At 40.0% G+C, this 20,730-nt stretch overlaps 1 protein-coding gene across 1 annotated transcript in view; it reads left to right on the plus strand.

Annotated features, from left to right (window-relative positions):
• itga11a (integrin, alpha 11a) overlaps positions 1-20,730 on the plus strand; it is a 51,070-nt gene that overhangs the window by 15,292 nt on the left and 15,048 nt on the right. The window contains exons 3-16 of the mRNA XM_085772814.1: positions 4,430-4,542; positions 5,376-5,467; positions 5,727-5,841; positions 5,974-6,101; positions 6,338-6,486; positions 7,372-7,516; positions 7,996-8,161; positions 8,703-8,773; positions 11,582-11,726; positions 12,633-12,781; positions 14,913-15,056; positions 18,341-18,544; positions 19,515-19,645; positions 20,408-20,574. Of these exons, the coding sequence (XP_085628940.1) occupies positions 4,430-4,542; positions 5,376-5,467; positions 5,727-5,841; positions 5,974-6,101; positions 6,338-6,486; positions 7,372-7,516; positions 7,996-8,161; positions 8,703-8,773; positions 11,582-11,726; positions 12,633-12,781; positions 14,913-15,056; positions 18,341-18,544; positions 19,515-19,645; positions 20,408-20,574 (1,919 nt within the window). The remainder of the gene's footprint in view (positions 1-4,429; positions 4,543-5,375; positions 5,468-5,726; positions 5,842-5,973; positions 6,102-6,337; positions 6,487-7,371; positions 7,517-7,995; positions 8,162-8,702; positions 8,774-11,581; positions 11,727-12,632; positions 12,782-14,912; positions 15,057-18,340; positions 18,545-19,514; positions 19,646-20,407; positions 20,575-20,730) is intronic.

A 20,730-nucleotide genomic window follows, 5' to 3' on the forward strand; every position in this document is an offset into this window, starting at 1 on the left:
GATGCACCCATTGAGAACCATAAATGTCCATACAAATTCCAACCAATCCATCCAAGTTGGAGGAAAGTGGTGGACCAACCAGCCAACTGAGAAAACATTTCTCAATACACGAGAAAAACTGAATAGTTGAAATGAGTAGTTGTAATTGTCTTATGTCTTCTTATATCTACTTAATGTTGTCAAGTGAAGCTGGCACCTCATATAAATGTCTTAGTAAACTGATCATATGAGCATTGCACTTCCTTTGATTTATGAGGCAGCATTAACAAAAGAACACATCCTGTTAAAGCAGACGGATGGAATGTGATGAGTAAGCGTGACACTGGAGTAGCGCGCTCATGTTTGGGGCATGGATGTGGTTTCACAGCGTATACATCTCCTCCTTCCAAATATGAAAAACATTACCACATTAATGACAGCCTAGGCTTGGGGATGGCGCTTCCTCAAACCCCAAAATCCTGTATTCCCTGGTAACCATGGTAGAAAATGTCCATGCATTCATTTTGGGTCAAGTTATTTCTTTTTGTGTCATTACCATACTTGCAGTGATGATGCACTGGGGCTAGCTCTTGACCCTAATGAGCTCTGGAACGGGATTGTTTGAACAGCTTCTGGTGAAATTCAGGAGGTCCCGAGGCAGGAGTCCAAGTCAGAGGCAACAAAAGTCCCTTTTCATCAAGGTAGTTGTATCCTGACCTGAACTTGGGCTGCAGTGTGTCCTCTTGCCAAGGGGTAGCAATAACTGAAGTAATAATCATGATATTAATAGCTATGAATGTATGAACTTTGCCGGAGCCACTGTGGTGAAAATGACTTCCAGAGACTGAGACTTTAAAAAGTTGGCTCCCAGAGCAATAACACTGACGCTCACTTCCATATGCGTCTCTCTTTGATGTACAGTGATGGACTGTTTTAACCACATTTTCTCTTGTCCTCAATCGCTGCTGTAAGCTGTCAGACTATAATTGATATCATTCTGTGTTTGTATCCCTAATATATCATATCTAGCATGTACAGCTGCGCTAAAAGAAATTCACAAATAAAGACGACAGGCCAAATGACAGCAAGAAATATACTTAAGACCAGAGGTTCATGCTCAGTCTTGGAAATGGTACATGAACAAACGGTCTCACCACAAGATCCACTTCTGTTCTGGAGCTTAATTCTGTAACATGATCTTCCTCAGTACAACTTTATTGCTGAAGTTCAAACGGCATATTAGGAAAAAGACAGGGCAATGCTGTAGCTCATCTGAGGTTCTAATTCTAATGGACATTGAGCTTTTAAAGTAAATTTCAGGGTTTCTAGCTGTTATAGCACAAACAGATGAATTCATGAGACATTCAAGCTGAATTGTTTTAATGTTTTTGTTGTGTCTGAAGGCGCTCTCAGTCTAGATTCATCAGACTTTCAGAGAGAAATAACATATTTTCACAGTTTCACTTAATAGAAATGAGCCCTCTCTTCCAACAGACTGGCAGCTCTTATCTGCTCTTGTTCTGCAGCAATTGAATAAATGGTATTTGTCTGCGAGTCTTTGAGTCTTTATGTCTGAGGAATAGTGTTCAGCAGCACACGGCGGTCTCCACAGCTTTGATTTCTGCTGAAATCATTTGCATCATGTTATGTCATGCTAATCTTAGCCAGTTACAAGGAATGCTTTGACAACACGCCTTTCTGACTAAATGCTTCTTAAGGCTTTTCTTGGGAATTTGAAACAGTTCCAAAAGTCCATGGATCATGAGCCTGACCTAGAAATCCTTCTGCTGAAGATCTGTCTTTCCTAATTTGTTAGACTTTGACCTAAAAGACCATGCATGGGGCTGACCAGAGTCTGTTTTTACAATAAAGTGGTGTCGAGTGTCTTTCCTTTGGGGCATCAGTGAAATGGAAGTTGCTCCTTTGCTCACTGCCCTCCCTGTGGTTTTTCACTCGGACCCCACAGTTGTTAAATTCCTAGATCACTTACTCCATTTACTGCAGCTTTTCAGGGATGTGATTAATCTAGGGCGGCCTTGAATTGGGTAAACTGAGGTGAGATTTAAAAAAAAAAAAAAAAAAATGATAATGCCAAAATGCAGCTATAAACCATTTATTATGAATTAATAGGTAGGTCATCTTACAGTACATGTTATACAGCAACAGTGAGGGTTGGTATTAGCTTTTATGATTGGTACACACTTTGAAATATTAAGTTATGTTAAAAACTGTGTATGCTAAAGGCTCTGAAATTGTATAAGAGTCCATTATTTATTTTACTTCAGAGACAAATACTCACTACTGAACTGTATAGAGCTTCAAACAATCAATAGTGTATGAACTGTAACACATCAGTTCACTGAAGCATGTGCCTGCACTGTGGAGAAGTTGGACCTGTGTTGTATATGAAATTCACTAGCAATGGAGCTGAGGGCAATCTCTGCTGATGTGTTAAAACCTGGGGCCTACCGACATTGAGCCTTGTGATAGTGCAGTATTGAGATGAACAAATGGTGAGCCACTTGATTTGAAAACATCACGCGATAAACAGACATGCATCACGAGATATAGCATAAAAACCCTACAGGACAAATAGTTGAACCTGAGGAGTTTGTGTACAGCAGCTTCAACACTCTTCTTGTGTTGCCTGTAAAGAATACACATCTTATCTCTGAAATTCATGTGAATTATAGCCCCCTTTAAGGTGTCCATCAGTCTTGAGGTAAAAGCACCAGAGGACTTTATATTCCCCATCACCCAAAGTCATCTAAAACCTTTTAGTGACATTTATAAGACCACACTGACCCTGCACAGGAAACCCACTGTTAAGTCAAGTGCAGGACCGACTCCGTCATGTGAAAGGAATTTCCAGCACTCATCACTGCTCTTTGTGAAAATTTAAATCCTATGTTGGTCTATGACAACACCCCCCCCCCCCCTATTTTTATTAATTGGATAACCCTTGTGAAAATAAATATTGCTGCGAGAGATCCAATGTAAACATAATTGTAGTAATGACTGGTTGGACAGTTTAATCTTAATGCAACAAATGGATGACAAATACCTCCATTCTACAACTACTGTAAAGGTTTCCCTGAGCAAGTCACTAAATCTAACAACTATTAATGTCTGTTCATGTGATTCACACATTCCTGTCACTTCAAGAGAAATTGTACCGTATGATAATTGACTATTCATTAGAGTGGACCCTCAGGTCAAAAGTATTATGTGAAGTACTTTCATATGTGTATGTGAACAGCAGCAGTGTGCAAGCTGCTGCTGTCATAACTGGTTTAAGTTTGAGAGCTTAAACCAGTTTTTTCTTTGCTTTGGAAACTTGGTATGCAGTGGTGATGTATACATGTATATGTCATTTGACTTTAAAGTCACAAATCAACACAAAAATCACAAAAAAAATTCAAGTGACATGCAAAACAAAATATACATTTGAAGTTTAGTCTTTAGAAGTGATAATTACACCTGCAGCAACTATTCACGTTAAAGTGTATAATTTTTATTAAAATGAATTAAAAGGACTGTGATATAGTACCTGCTGGTCAATAGCAACAAGTGTTTCCAAATCTTTCTTGTATTCTTTGGAAATATGAGCTGCTGTGGCATAAAAAGAAATTTACTCTCAAATGATATAACTTTCTTAAAGCACAGATGAAGACATGTTGCTGCTGATGTGGTACATACAGTCATCCGTGCTGTATGTTCTTCCTTCAAATGCTCTGTCTACTGATGAGTGAAGGTGGTGCATCTTAAACTGAATATAGTCGAAACCAGGCTGTGAGGATGTACAACTTTTGACCTCGTGTTACATTCATTGTGTCTGGGCTTTCAAATCTTACAGAAAAAAAAAACCCTTAACAACATGAGCAGACACACGTGAGGTGTTGTGCTCCTCTCACTTCGGAATGACACTTAAAACTGAGCCTTGTTTCCTGTAAAGACCAGTAACACTTTTAGTTTTTACCGCTGTTGCAACATTGTAGAAATATGAAACTAGCACACACACATACTGACACAGTAACTGACGTGCACTATGCATTGAGTGTGCCTCCATATGTTCTGTTAATATAGTGTTAAAAGATGGAATATGAGTCACAGGAGATGTCTGGCTGGCTACTGGGTGTGACTGTGGGGAACTGTTTATGAAGGTGACCTGCAGTGCTCCTGGACATGATTAAACATGCTTAGTTAACCTCCCTGGATAAATAAAGGCTTGAACTCTTCTCGGTCAACCCATGTGTTTTGTCTGGGTGACTGATGGTAACAGTTGCAGTCATATTCCCTCAGAGGGTTAGAAACCACACACAAGACCAGTTACTGTTAAAAAGAACAAAGGTTGTCACTCTTGCCATTACTGTTTAAGTTTTTTCAGACAAACAACACACTAACATGTTCTAACTGTCTAACTGTTTTTTCTTCTTCTTTTTTTTTGCAGGTTATTAGTGGGGGCTCCATATGAAATGAATGGCCCTTACCAGACGGGGGACGTTTACAAATGTTCGCTCAGCAAACGAATCAATGGCAACGGTTGCTCCAAACTCAATTTAGGTACAGTATTATCTTGTCATATGACATTAGCTTAAATTATATTGCACAATACTATGTGAATATCATACCTTACTGGAGATTAATGCAAACTATTATTATTTATTCTTTTCTTTCTTCTTTACATGTTATACTTTATTTACTTATTTTTATTATATCATCTATACCATATTATATACTCATATTATATACACTCGACCTGCCACCTATCTACACACACACTTATACTACCTACATACTGTATATCATCATAACTTCACGTCGTTTCCTGTTGTTGTTTTTACTTGTGTCGACTGTTTGTCTGTTTAGTCCATGTGTTGTAACGTATTTGTCCTTATGTCATCATTTAACTTCACCAATAAAAGAAAAGAAAAAAAATTAGGTACAGTATCACAAGCACCACTCCCATTGTGAATGAATACAAATCTGTATGCATAGACTGTAAATGTGTAGACGTCTGTAAACTTTCCAGCGAGCATCATGGTGGCATGTGTGAGACAGAGGTGTGGGGACCATACCAATCATTCCAGACTTTACTATTTTTTTAAATGGTTCATGTACCTTTCCACATGTGTGTTACACCACACATCACACCGCACGCTACTTCATATGGGACGCACATGTGTCACGCTGGTAAGGTGGGCACAGGAAGCTCTGTCAAGTAAACGTTTAGATGAGTGGATGTAGACACTGGTTAGGCTGCCCAGACAGCAATAACAAACCAACGTCCCAGATGGTGGAACCTGTGTTTGGTCTCTGAAGGATAGTGCACGTATTTATGTATATGCGAGTCCGTGTGTCCGAGATCATCTGAGTGAGATTCTTTTTCCCTCAAGGAAGGATATCTCTGACCAACGTATCGGAGCGCAAAGACAAGATGAGGCTGGGAATGACGCTCACGTCTAACCCTAAAGACAACAGCTTTGTGGTGAGTGTGGCTTTAAAACTACCTCTTGGGGATGGAGCTCAGTAATGGGCTGTTGCTGAAGAACCTTTGCAGGAAAAAGAAACACATTTGATAGTGAAAATGGAAAAAAAGGGCAATCCCACAAGATTGTCTTTTGATTACAAGGTTGTCATACTGCTGCTCTCCCTTCGGAAGTTTTCTGAGAGCAAGAACCTAACTCTTTGGTAATATGCTGAGGTTGATAATGCTGCCTCTACAAATGCTTCCACTTATGTTCCAGGCCTGTGGGCCACTGTGGTCCTACGAGTGTGGCAGCTCTTACTACAGCACTGGCATATGCTCCAGAGTCAACGCGAGCTTCAAATTCTCCAGGACGATCGCGCCGGCCTTTCAGAGTAAGCATCTTTTCAGTTTTCAGACAGTTCTCAGTCAAAGCAGGGGATTATTTACTCATTCGTGGACATCTGTTTTCTCAGTGTGTCGGTGTATGCACTCAGGATTAAGTCTCATCTCTAAATGTTTTTCAGGATGTGAGACCTACATGGACATAGTGATAGTTCTGGATGGCTCAAACTCCATTTACCCCTGGTATGAAGTGCAGGCTTTTCTCATCAACATTCTTCAGAAGTTCTATATTGGACCAGGTCAAATACAGGTGTGTAAGAAAGGAGGCAATACTAAAAGAAGATAAGATGTATTGGTAATGCTTCCTGTTGGATACATTTATATTGGACCCAATTTATAGAAGTTTTTTTAATACATTTTCCAGTATATTTGTTTTTTTTTTTACAAGCTTATTAGTGCTGTGCAAATTCTGCATTTAATTTCAATTCATATCTGCATGAAAGTAAAGCTCTTGCTAACTAATAGATCAATCTGTTTTTGTGACAGGTTGGAGTCGTGCAGTACGGAGAGAAGGTGGTTCATGAATTCAAACTCAGCGACTACAAATCAGTTGAAGAAGTGGTGAAAAGAGCTCGCAGCATCAACCAGCGAGGAGGCGAAGAGACCAACACAGCTCTTGGCATCAATGTTGCCCGGTACTTTATCTCTGTTGAAATGGTGTTAGGGTTACCACCACTTCACTGTGCCTTAATTATCTCCTTTAATGGAGCCTTTAATATTCTGCCCCCTTTCCACAAATTAAAATAGTTCCCAGGTGTCTTAAAGACATGTCTGTGACATGCTTTGGTCAAAATCCCCCAAGGATCAAACATCACAGCTCTTTTCATCCTCTCAAAACAGCCCTGTTCAGAACGGCTGGTTTCAGTGCCTGTCCCTTCAAATGCAAATTAACCACTGCTTGCCCCGCCCCTTCTACTGGTACCAGGTTTATTTGTTTATTTGTTTATTTTAATTGGATCCCCATTAGCGGCTGCACAGCAGCCACTAATCTTCCTGGGGTCCACCGTAAAATCACATAAAATGTTAAGAAAAGTAAAAATAGAAATACAAATAATAATAATAGAAAAAAGCTTACATTAATGATAATAACAACCATTGCAGCAATAATCAGAGATATAATAACAATAAAGTGAAATCAGGTAAGAATAATATGAAACAGAAATAATAATCTAATTCATCAACTTGAAGAAAAAAAAATAGAATAAAACAGTAACACCAATCTTAATCATCAACATCTGTGAGTATGTATGTGTATGTATTTATATGTGTACGCTTATGGGTAGGGGTGGGGTTATGCAAATCCTAGTTACATCACTGAAAGACAACTGAGGGAACAGCTTATAAAACCACATGGATTTCGACCTAGGGAGTCTGAACATTACAGATTTTATTGTCAATTCTCACATTTTGGGGCCAGAAGGCAAGACAAACACCTAAATATGTTAAAGAGCCTTCAAAAAGTGATATTTCCATAATATGTCCCCTTTAATTTAATCATCATATCTTACATGTTCTAACAGCTCACAAGCGTTCAAACAAGGAGGTCGCCGCGGTGCCAAGAAGGTGATGATCGTGATAACGGACGGAGAGTCACATGACAGTCCAGATCTCCAGCAAGCCATTGAGGACAGCGAGCGGGATGGCATCACCCGTTATGCAATCGCTGTGAGTCTGCTCGATTTCTTCTGCACCTGGGTTTTCACTTGGTTTTCTGATGGCTAATAAATTTCCTGTGCATCATTAAATCACTATAAACATTAATAAGGTGACCTCATGGAGTAAAAGCAAGTGCTTCAAGAGCTAAGTTGAGAATGGAGCCAGAGGCCCTCAGAGAGCTCCAAGCGTACGCTCAGTGGAAGTGCAGTTATAGGTGTAAATGATCTCCTCCAGACCACATGGTCCTTTGGTTTGTCCCACTGCTGGAACAGCTAGCAGCTTGTTTCCATCCAGCAGCTCAGCTGGGCACAGGCTCTGAAGTCGTTCAGCTGAAAATCAACTGAAAATGGTGACAGCACTGGCACTGGTGCAAAAAGTCAAAATCCTCTTAAACCCTCTCAAAGAGAAGTTTTAAAAATGTGACAGATAAACGGTTTCACACTCGAGTACCTCATGCATGCACTGACAAATTAATGTTATCATCACAGGTCCTCGGCTACTACAACCGTAGAGGAATCAACCCTGAGGCCTTCCTCAATGAAATCAAGTACATTGCCAGTGACCCAGATGACAAACACTTCTTTAATGTGACAGATGAGTCGGCACTGAAGGATATCGTTGACGCCCTTGGAGAACGCATCTTCAGCTTGGAAGGTTGTGTATGAAATGAATTTCACTGAAGCTGCTTAGAAATGTCACTCACACTCTGCTTCATATTGTAACTTTTTAACTAAAGGATGCAGTGGGTCTTCATGGGATTTACAAACTTAGGTCAACTTGAATAACCTCAGAGACTATAAGTGATCAGTCAATCAGCCATTTCAACACACTTCACACTTTATCTAAAACCTTTAAAAAAAACCTTTACTAAAACCAATAAGAGTGTTTTTTGAATACATTTGGGTTTTAACTAATGGTTGGATAAAATTCACATTTCGAAAATGTCACCTTCTCTCTGATATTGTGAGACATTTTATAGGCTGAATGATTGTTAAGAAGAAAAGATTAACTTGTCATGAAAGCACTATCTTTTTTCCGGCCCCACTGATTACGCTACAACTGATCCGGCCACAATTAGTACATCAAAATACCTCTTACATCTCTTAAATGTGAAATGACTTCAATGCCACTCCCCTCAGAATATGACCGTTTGCAAGATTAAGTTTATCCGCTGCTGACTGACTTGTTTACACAGGAACCAGTAAGAATGGGACAGCGTTTGGCCTCCAGATGTCTCAGGCTGGATTTTCCGCACACAATGTCGAGGTGAGCCTGACTCCTGCTACCACGTCGCCTCATACCATCTGTCAGCATGTACAACAACACACATTGTCTCAATTTCTGGCGCATCATACCTCCTCCCCACAACCTGCCATTTATCACTCTCCAGTCCCCCCCTGAGGTGCCTGCTGTGTGGCCCCTGAGGGTTTAGGTCATTCTGATTTAGGAGCCCCTGACAGAGGAGACGGGCCTTTTTCCATCTCAGCCAGTTAGTGATGGGGAAATAAGACACCACGTGTCCCACAGGGAAACGTATTAATGAGGTTTAGACAGTTGTGCTTCAGAATGGGTTATTTTTCCTTCTTCCTTCCTAGAGGTTTCTGATTGAATCCAAGTGCATATAGTTGCAGGTGTGCTGGCTTTAGGGGCAACACAGCTGGAGGAGGAAGATAAGGCACATCTCTTCTCTACCTGCTATTCATAGCAATTAATTGATTTCCATTCCTCTCTCTCTGGCTCTGCTGAGACATTCGCTGATGCAACCGCTTTGATTTTCCAGTCCCCTTTCACAGTGCGATTTGTCATGGGAGAAATAAATATATCCCTTTTATGATGAAAATTAAATATAAAGCAGGATTTGTAGCTGGGTGGCAGGAATGTTTGGAAATTCGGTCCTCAAGGCCAGATTCCAGAGATGCTCGACAACACCAACCTGAGTGTTGAGAGTCGGATAACTTATTGGAAAGAATGTCGGGGCTTTAAAGGAGAAAACAGTCCCGAAAGCCCAGATGGTTTTGCTGAATGTGATGCGTGCCAACTCTGAAGGCTGCTTATGTCATATAGTATCCAGATGTCTGCATACATAGCACTTTCTCTATATGCTCTTTGTTTCTTTAACTGTAAACAATGCTGAAAAATAATCCCAAGGTCCCGTTTAGGCTTATTTGCAGAATTAGCCCCTGTATTTAACATAATGTGAACGCACATTAGTAGTTTGTTGAGTTTGATCCTCTTTGCAGTTTTGTATGTTTAACCAGAACTCTATGGCTCCTCCAGTAGAATAAAAAAGTTGACGTGAGGCACTTGTCCATACATGCAACTGCTGCTGAAATAGGTCACTGCTTTATATGAAATGAACTGTTTTGAGGTTTCATTCATTTGCCATGGAGACCATTTTGACCAAAACAGATAACCACATTGGCATAACGCAGCTGTCAGAGAGTGACGTAGTGGCAGCGTGGTGAGCACACAATTCCTTCTTTCAGGAAGGAATTGCAGGCTTTCTGGCTACTGCTCAAACACTGGAAAATGTGTTGTTGGCATATTGTGTATGGCAAAAAAAAAAACTGAGCTCATTATGCAGAGCAACCCTATAATTATAGTGTCAGTGATACAAAATATGGTGAACCATTGAGGACCAAATCCCTCCTCCATCCCTGCTCGTGTCTGCAACTTATTGTACTTGCTGGTTTGTTTGCTTTGTTGAAGATATATAGTTAAAATACAGACTGATCAAGATACAGCAGTGGTTTGATAATGGAGATTTTAATGCTGTCTCTGTGGTGTGGACATACAGTGTGGGATCCATGTGAGCTTCAGTGGGTGGTATGTTGTAGCTAGGGAATGGCTTAATGAGTGTGGGAATAAACAACAACAAAATGGACGCTGGATAAGGAATTTGAATGTGTTGTACATATGGGCTTGACAGTGATTTTTTTTTTTTTTTTTAAGCTGGGAAAGATTATTGTTACATCTGAAAGGTGGGAAAGTCTTGACAATGTATAGTTGGGACAAATGAGGCCTGCAGTAAACCAAAACTATGTGTTTATTGATCAAAGAAAGAAAAGGTCCATTTGTGTTCAGATTAAAGCTTTTTTGTGATGAAATGGGTTGGACCATTGCCAGAGAAGAAGAAATTTGAATTTATCCAGTGTTTGATCTGGAAGAAGGAAAAAGAAAATGACTTTCACATGAACTTTCACTGCACTCTCTACAGGAAATGTTGAGACCTTTAGAGAGGGAAAGGATATCAAATTTGTTGAATGAGATGAATGACTCATGCTGTCTAATATGACTGTTTAACCATATTTTTTGGGTCAGGGTAACCCCAACCCCAACCCCTCTGTCAGGTTAGGTTTTTCACCTATCACCTGGATGGTTGGTTGGTTGGTTGGTTGGTTGGTTGGTTGGTTGGTTGGTTGTTTTTCTTTTTGTCTGTAGGATCAGCACTGATTTGCACCAAGTTATTGGAGGGATGAGCCATGGGTCAGGGAGGAACCCATTAAAGTTTGGTGTTGATCTCATCAAAGGGGCAGATCCAAAAGTTTATTGCTTTCTTAAACATTTGATATTTCCTTGAAGGAAAATAATGTACATACCAATGACATATTAATAGGGTGGAGATCTATGACTTCTGAACCTCGTCGACATGTGTAGGATTGTTTGGCCTTGGCCGAGGTATGCACTCTGCCATTATAGTTTAGTGAATGTTTCCAGGAAGGGGTGGATTATTACTATTGTTTGTTCAACTCGACTGATTTATGAGCAGAACACAGGTATATGTAAATATTGATTGTACTCTAAATAGATTTTCTTCATATTCTTTTAAAATAATCCAGATGTATAGTGAGAATTTATGTTACCAAAAAATGTTTCACCACCATTAATCTATCTGAAATAATGGTGAACCAACCCCACAGACAGTGGTCAAAGAAATGATCCAGGAGTGTATCATCATTGACACACACACACACACACACACACACACACACACACACACACACACACACACACACACACATTTGTGTATATGGTACAAATTTTATACTAAAGTGTAAAATGCATTCTCTGCAGGATGGGATTCTGGTGGGGGCTGTTGGGGCTTACGATTGGAACGGAGCAGTACTGAAGGAAACACGGCAGGGGAAGGTGGTCCCTCCCAAGTCATCCTACACACAGGAGTTCCCTGAAGAGCTCAAAAACCATGGTGCCTACTTGGGTAAGTAACACCCTTAAAACTGAGGACAGTGTTGCTGTTCTGTCATTGACAGTTAAAGTCGCACACTCCTTGATTATTCTCTCCCACACACGAGCCACTAGTTTCTGTGAGGAGCCTCCTTTGTGAAGGAAGGATGTATGGTTGCCTTGGTAGAAGACCTGTGGTTTAGCACCAATTGTCCGAGCTGCAGCCTAGCTCTATAAAGTGTACCCATTGCTCCAGCGCTTCCCATCATATCCAGCCCCATCTCACCCCACCACCACAGACCTCTGCTTTTACCATCAGTGGTTTGTTTCTGAGCTTATTCACCAGCCTGCCAATGGAAGCCATATTCTAGACTCAATAGTAATATGAGGAGGAAGCATAATTTTGGACAGACAGGGAGAAAGTTAAAGCTGGGAAGAAAAAAAAAAAGGGGGGGGTATGAAGATGAGAGATGAAGGTGGAAAAGTATATTGGGAGTAAGTGGAATTTTTTGTGGAATACAATGAAATAGAAGACATGGAAGAAGAAATCTGAGAAACCTGAGAAACCAGAACAACCACTTCTGCGTTACTGAATGCAGCAAACTGAGTTTTAACTCCTCAAATTACAACGTTTTTACAGTTTTTTCCTTGAGTCATGCAAATCATTGCTACAAATGTCAATATAAAGGTTAGGCCCAACACTGTTAGCTCAGTGAATAGGGCAATAAAGTGCAGTGTCTGACATTTTTTGTTGACTTTTGACTGTGTTGACATCCATCAAACCATTAGTTTATTTGATTTCCAGATCCATAATCAAGAGAAGAAAAAGATGAAGTACGAAATAGATAATTAATCATGTCACAAATAGTCTTCTACATTGGCAAGAGTGAGAAAGAGAGTTTCCGTGTCTGTGAGTAATGGCTGTGTTTTACATAACCAGGGTACACTGTGACGTCTGTGGTGTCAGCCAAGAATGGCCGGCTGCTCATAGCGGGAGCTCCACGATTTAACCACACCGGCAAAGTCATCATATTCACTCTGAAGAACTCAGGAAACCTCACCATCCTGCATTCCCTCAAAGGCCATCAGGTACTGTGGTGTCCAGCCCGTTCCCTTCAACCTGATAAAAAACTCATCAGCTCCATGCTTTGGAAAATTGCCACAGTGCAGCAAGGAATGTCATGAAACTTTGTTATAAATCACTGTTTGCTCTGCCACTGACAAAGAGCAGCTGAGTTACCTATGAGTGTCTTTAAAGGAGCTATTTATAAGTTTTGCTATCGCTACATACCCCAGGTTGCAGGCATTAACGGCAATTTACCACCAGTCTAGGAGAAATGTTGCAAACTTCATTCCTTTAAGAACTGTCCAGTGGAATGCAACCCTCTTATTTTGCTTTAATCTTTATTACTTCTTTTCTTGTACTGAAGTTAGCATCGACTATAGAGAGGTAGCTGCTCGGGGAGTGTACTCTAACCTCATGTCTTTTGAATGCATTGATGGCTGAAGCTCCTGCCAACAAAGACTGGAAATTAAACAGCTGTCAGTGCTTAAGTTGGCTATGTAGCAATAGGAAAACTTTAAGTAAATAGCTCTTTTAAAGCGTGTCTACTGTGTAGATCTTTCTACACTGTTGCCCATGAAGTTGGAATAAAATGTGTTTTTACCTCTTCTCATGAAATGATTGTGACAATGTGGTTTATTCTTGATAAATGTGTATATCATCTCAATACTGGTAACTGGGATTTGGTATGTAATCATTGCACCTGGTCAAAGATGATTACTGACATGTATAAATGGGAATAAAAAGAGGAGTGTGTCTGAAAACAAAATTACTCCAACTTTATGGGCAACAGTGAATTATCCCACAGGAACTTTCTATGATTTTTTTTTTAATGCCACAGGTTTTTGTAAACAAATTTGGCAATGCCACTGCACTGTGATTAAGTTGATTAATGACATGCATACTATTAATGACATGCATACCTGCATAACTTCTGCATAGAAGCAATTCACAATATATAGCCAAGGATAAATAAATGTGCATTGCGTTTCAATAGGAAATTCTCATAGCAGCAGCATCATATAGCAGCTAGCTCACAGGCAAATACCAGTTACTCTTATACAGAAAAAAAAAAAAAAAAAAATCGCTGGCAAGGCACTTTAGTTAGGCTGTGGATAGTTATATTAAGTTTTTAGGAAAATATAGAAAAACGCTTGAGGGGCATCCCTTCATGACTTTACGTATATGTGCATAAAAGCAGGATCACAGCTGGCAGTGGAGGGCCCTCCTTTAGCCAGATTCAGGGATAGATCCTCCTTGTCCTCCTCTGTTTTTGACATCTTGGCACTTTGGAAAGTGTTAGAATTATTCCAATTCATGATCATAGAAAATTAGACAAGATGGCCGGAAAAATTAATATTCAGTGGAAACGGCCAATAGCCAAAAGGATTTTCATTTTGAAATCTGAGCTCAATAAAATGACTGTGCTGCTGTAGCCCAAATGACATAAACACATCAAGCTGCACTGATGCTGTGGGTTGACACAAGGACACATTTAATGTATGTGAAGGGGCGTAAGCTCTGTTGTTGTTACATGCTATGTATTTGTAATATTGTTCATCAGCTCATCTGCTGAGATTTAATCCCACATTAGTTGCATTAAGTATAAAAATGGTCCTCATTTCAAATAGGATGTGGCTCTCTGTGTTAATGAGCACTACACTCATGACTGGCAGCGCTTCACAGACTGCCAGTCTGAAGTGATCCTGCAGCAGCTTACATTGTACCTTGTCAGCAACAGTTCATCCAAAAGTGGCAGATGTTTTTTTGAAGTGAACTCTCTCGATCAAACAGATCTCGAGAAAAGAGCCCTTTTTTTATAGGCAGATGTTTCAGATCTGAAAACCAATAGATGATGTTCCATCCGCTCTGGTGACTAATCCAGATTCTCTCTGTGCAGCTTTCGCAGTCTGAGCACCGACCAAAGCGTCAGGGCTCTGACCACTTGCTGAGACACAACACAGACCCCCATTTGCTTAGAATATTTAACCTCAAAAGCCACTGCAGATCATTAGACCCAAACAAGACGTGGGCCAACAAACAACAGGGAAAGTCAAGAATTTCAGGGATAGGCAGTACACGATAATCTTTGTTATGGCATTTAAATAAACACACTCTTCCATAAAATACGCTTATACGCTTATACGTCTCTTTCAGATTGGCTCCTATTATGGCAGCGAGATCGCACCTCTGGATATTGATGGGGACGGTGTAACTGACAACCTCTTAGTGGCAGCTCCGATGTTCTTCAGCGCAGGCATGGAGAAGGGAAAAGTCTACATCTACAGAGTGACAGAGCTGGTGGGTATCAACTCTATTAAGTTCAACAAACACACAAAGCCTGGACACGTATCAACCATAGACTAAGCCATCATTACTCAGAAGTGGGTCAGCACCTGTTCAAACTCCGGACCTTCCCAGCAATTTCTAACACCTCACACCAGAAGTGTCCTGCAACACAGTGGTTCTCAAACTTTTTTACATCAAGGACCCCTAAATTGACACAAAGTAGACCACAGACCCCCATTGGACAACATTTTGAAGCAAACACTAGAAATACACAAATATTTGTTCTGAGACTGGTGAACATTATTTTTTAGTCAATGTATACGTTCAAATTAGGGCCAATGGTGTGAATTTGTAGAAATATTGTACACAAATTTCTGGAAAAAAGTGCCACAATTTCTTCAAAAATAATTAAACATTTCTAGAAAATAATGGTAAAAATTCTCAAAAAATAAAATGAAATAAAATTTAAAAAAAAAAAAAAATTCTAGAAAAAAGTGATAAGATTTCTAAAAAAAAAAAAAAAAAAAGTGATAACATTTCTCAAAAAAGTTTTTAAAAAATTCTAGAAGAAACTGGTAAAATTTCTCAAAGTTGAAAAAAAAATCTAGAAAAAGTGTGTAGACTTGTGTGAACTCAACAGGAAAGTATTCTGCCCCTTTTTAAAGCCATTTCCAGCAAAGTATTTGGAGGCGAGAACTTTCTTTAATAGAAGGAAATTTCCTGGTATTCTGGGTCTGTCGTGCTCATTGGAATAATGAATGTCTTCAGCTGTTTTGAATCCAATGAGAAGCCATAGAAAGAGGTATTTAAATATCTGCTGTGGCCCAAACCACATCACAGGTGGCAGGCAGGCAAAGCCAAGCCTAACAGTCAAAACACAAACAGAGAGAAATCACTCCTTTTAAAACTGTCTGTCATCATCTTGACAGTAATACCACATGTTCGGGGCAATTAATAATCATGATGAGGTTGTTTCAGGTGTTGCTCTAGATGCTGCACAGTGGTATTGTTATTGGAAAACTGTTAAAGGTTGGACACCCTGCTTCAAAAAAAATATGTCCCTGTAGTCACAGTGTATGTTGCTCATCCACATCCATGTGATTCTGCAGACTTGACTTTTAAGAAGTGTAAAAATGCATTTTTGTTGGCCATTAGCCATTCCAGCAGCATAACTTTAGGAATGACAATACTAGTCAGGAATCTCATCAAAAAATAGAAATATATTTTACATCTGCTGCAAACCAGTACCTCACATAGGTCTGGTCTCCATTTTCTTTTTTTCTTTTCTTTTTTTTGAAATGGAGAAATCTCTATAATCATTTGATGGATTGCTCTGACACTTAAAATATTTTTTCATTTCAAAGCAGCCACAATCAAAAGTTTTATGTTAACAACGGATCACATGCCTGCAATTTCCCTCATGGTGCTTTTGTAGTGTCTTTTTGCTCATTGTTTGGGTTTTCTGTCCCACAATTTTATTGCTTTGGTTCACTCTCAGTGCCCATATGGTGCCGTTTTCGGCCTTAGCTATGCAGCTGCTTTTATCATAAATGCTCTGAAACCCCAGCGAACACTACCCCCAGCACCAAACAGCAGATACAGTTTCCATCCAGCTGCTGTGTAGGGTCTACTTATATCTGGAGTTGGTGGAGAACAAAACTGAGGTAAAAGAGTGAATATTTGACAGTCACATGTGCAGTATACTGTAGACATCTGCTTTTCAACATGTTTGCCATATCAACTTATGATGACAGTATGTCTTGTTTGTTTGACCTCAAGCAGGTAAAAAAAAGAATTTGTGCTGTTTAATATTGTGATTGTGAGTATGTCAACATTCTGATTTTAGCATTTAACTCAAAGCAGCACTCAGCCTGAAGCCTCACAGAGCCCTTTTATTGTAGATAGATATTTTCCTCTTTCTAATTCGCATTCATGTGAGATGAATGTCTTCCAGTCAGCAGAATGGTGGAAATTATCAAGTACAGGACACAGATATAATCAATAACAAGCTGCTACTAAGCTGTGTTCACATCGATCATTGTGCAACTCTGCAGGTCTTAAGCGAAAGCGCAGCAGAACAACCACATGCAGAAGTTGCACTGCAGACTAGTCATGACCCTTCATGGCCTCCACACGATCCATGTGTTTCAAATTTAAACAGAGCTGGCTATATTTTTTCTCCAACTCTCTATCAGTCTCCCTCTTTGTCACACATGCACACATCAGGTAGCAAAGCTCCACTCCTAAATCAACACCCGTCCCATTTGCACAACTGGAAAAACAAGTGATCTCACGTTACGTCGGACGACCTTAAATTACATTATGGGCCGGGATGCCAAGTGGAGCAATGATATGCATGACCACTGATGGACGCAAGCATTTGGCTCCATTTTGTCAGACTGTTTTCCAGTTGGGTAGCTGCTTTCAAAGACATCATAGATATTTTCCATCTGACTTAACACTCACCAAGAATAGAACTTCAAATAAATACACTAAAGCTATACGGCGCCCTTAAGTTATTTTATGACCTGGAGGTAAAATTCCTCACTTTTGTATCCCACATGTTTAAAATATTTGAGTTCAAACAGGCAGAATTAAGGGATTATGTGGAAAATTACAGAAACTGATCCAAACATGATCTTGTTTGATTAGAGGATGGATTTCAAAAGACTTGCTTGTTGCTTTTTCCTGTATATATATGATTAGAGCTCTTAAAATGGTTTTGATGTAAGTGCAACAACAAACTTCACAGGATGGAGAGATGGCCAGATAAGATAACAATCTCTGCCTTGGGCTCATAATGAGATGTCTAAATGAGTTATTGACAGGTAATGAAGAAATTGATTAGTCCTGGAAAACTAGATCTTCCCTCTGGATATGATGCACAAGAGCACTGTCTTTGACTAACACATGTTCATTCATACTATAAATGTGTATACTGTAAAGGCTTTGTCTGTTTTCCTTGCACATGTGTGTGTGATATTTTGTTTGTTTATTTGTTGCAGTAACTTATAATTAAATGAACTTTTATGAACTTCCCCCTAAAGCTAATGTCTATTTATCAACATGAAATGACAGAGTAAGTAGTTCTTTTCAATTTTCCCTTAAGGCACAGTTGCTTTGAAATATTCATGAAGCGGATCCAAAGGAAAAACAAATGCTTTCTGTTGGAAGTTAGATGATGATGATTTGTGCAACATGTAAAACATGTATCTAATACATTTATGAGTACGCTTTAGGATATTCCCGAAAAGATAACAAAGTATGAATTCATTATGTTTCCCGTCATCCCTCAGAATCGTTTCATCCTCGAAGGGGCGTTGGAAATCCACAACGGCGGCCAGAACGCTCGCTTTGGTTCATCGCTCGCTCCCGTCCCTGATCTAAACGGCGACAGCTTCAACGACTTGGTGGTGGGAGCCCCGCTGGAAGACGACCACAAAGGAGCTGTTTATGTTTTCTTCAGTCAGCAAAACAGAATAATACGCAAATACAAACAGGTAGGAAGTCTGAAAAAAAGTACACTTAACAGACTGAACAAATGTATCTGGATGTTTTTGTCTATTGACTTTAATTTCCCACACAGTTCATATCACTGCTGACCACTTCCCAAATCATACCAAATGTTTTTCATTAGAATTACCACTTTCTAGGCAGCCACTGATTTATGTTCAGTTCACTATGGTAAAACAAAACAGACTTGCTATAAGTGTCATTCTATACTTGTAACAGTTCAGTACCCAGATGTGTGGGGGTTTACTTGGTGGAAAGTTTGACGCTCAGTTCAGTCACAAAGAAAAATAAGGAGACCAACAGTGGCCATGACAGTCAGACAGGATAGGACAATGGACCTGTAGACCAAAAGATAAAGGAGCACAACAGCAGACTGCATGAAGGTGATGCCATATACTGAGTGAGTGATAAAGGACTGAGGGCCAGCTGCTGGACAGGTGGATGGTTAGTAACTGTCAGCCACAAGGGACAAACAAGTCTGTACAAAATAAGTTAATCCGCTGCAGCCTATCTGATAATTCTTAAACAGAAACAGGCAGCTGCAGTGAACATATCTAAACATTGTTATGCTTCAGGGAATGGTTGGTAATAATCTAAAATAAGTGATTTGCACCAGATTGGCTAAAGGGTACAAAGGTGCACGCCACACAAACCCTAGGAAACTTAAGATACATTCTACATAGAACCTCTAAACTGTTTTTGGCTCTTTCGCAGTAGTCTATGGTCTTATAGTTTAAGAAACAGTTAAATACTTCTGGAGTGATGAGGATTTTTATTATTCTTGACTACATCATTGTGAATGTACAGTCTAAATTCCATTATGGCTTTAAATGGGATTACTGTATTTCCCAAAAATTTGAACTGCACAGTTTAATTGCTCATGTGGCCGCTCTAACAATGAGACTGTAAATTGTGGTTGTTTTCATTATGATGTTTTTTCCTCTTCCTGTTTGTCAGAGGATAGCAGCAGCAGATTTAGCCCCCGGCCTGCAGTACTTTGGCCGCAGCATCCACGGCACCATGGACATGAACGACGACGGTTTAGTGGACCTGGCAGTGGGTTCCCTCGGCGCTGCCGTTCTCCTGTGGTTAGTATTTCACAGCAAATTACTAAGACTGTTGACAAAAACATAAAAGAAGTTTGCTGCAGTTAAAGGAATAGTTCAACATTTTGGCAAATTGACCCATTGCCATAATCCCTATAGTTTTAGCAGTAAGTTCATTCCCTTTAATTGTCGGTGAAAGTTATTTTTAGAACGGCGGAGCAGAGCCGTGAGCTGCTCAGAGCTACGCTACGGAGGCTCATGGGATTTCTTGGTTTCCCTCATCAAACTCATCAAATACACAATCCAACAACTCCAAAGTTGTGACCGGCACATTCACCACTCTATGCAATAATAACGGAACGTTACCAGACTGAGTTGTTTTCGAGGTAAATACAGAGACTGCTTGCCGAAAAACTGGCCTCGACGGGAACGCGCATCAGGGGTTTTGCATGAATTTACCTCTAAAACAACTCTGTCTGGTAACGTTCTGTTATTATCTCATAGCGTGGTGAATGTGCAGGTCACAACTTGTCCACCAGAGCGTTTTGGAGTTGTTGGATTGTGTATTTGCGTAGCTCTGAGCAGCATCGTGGCTCTGCTCCGCCGTTCTAAAAATAGCTTGCACCAACAATTAAAGGTAACGAACCTACTGCTATGACTGAAGGGATTATGGCAATGGGCCAATTTGCCAAAATGATGAACTATCCCTTTAAGAAAGACAGAAAGTCTTTTCAGGAATTGTCCTGCCTGGAGTCTAACAAGTTAAAGGTTGGCTTCATTTTTTATACCTTCATGCCCTGACAGGTCACAGAGTGTTATCCGGATATATGCCACTGTCCGGTTTGAGCCCAGTAAGATCAACATCTTTGTGAAGGACTGTCAGAGAGGTGGCAAAGACGTGACCTGTATGTCAGCCATTGTATGTTTCAACATCACTGCCAGGACAGCCATTCTTCCCACACAGGAAATTGGTAAGCCAGCAAAAATAATCTACTGCTGTGTAAACCCAGCAAAGTTTCCTCGTTCCTCTCCCTGCCTGATGTTTGGTAACAAAACCCTAGTCCACTGGCTGAGCCTTTTATTTCTTATATAGCTCATCACATTAATACTTACCAAACAAAAACTAC

Source organism: Trachurus japonicus, chromosome 3 (assembly GCF_045865225.1).
Source record: "Trachurus japonicus isolate A0001 chromosome 3, Traja_1.0".
Taxonomy (NCBI): domain Eukaryota; kingdom Metazoa; phylum Chordata; class Actinopteri; order Carangiformes; family Carangidae; genus Trachurus; species Trachurus japonicus.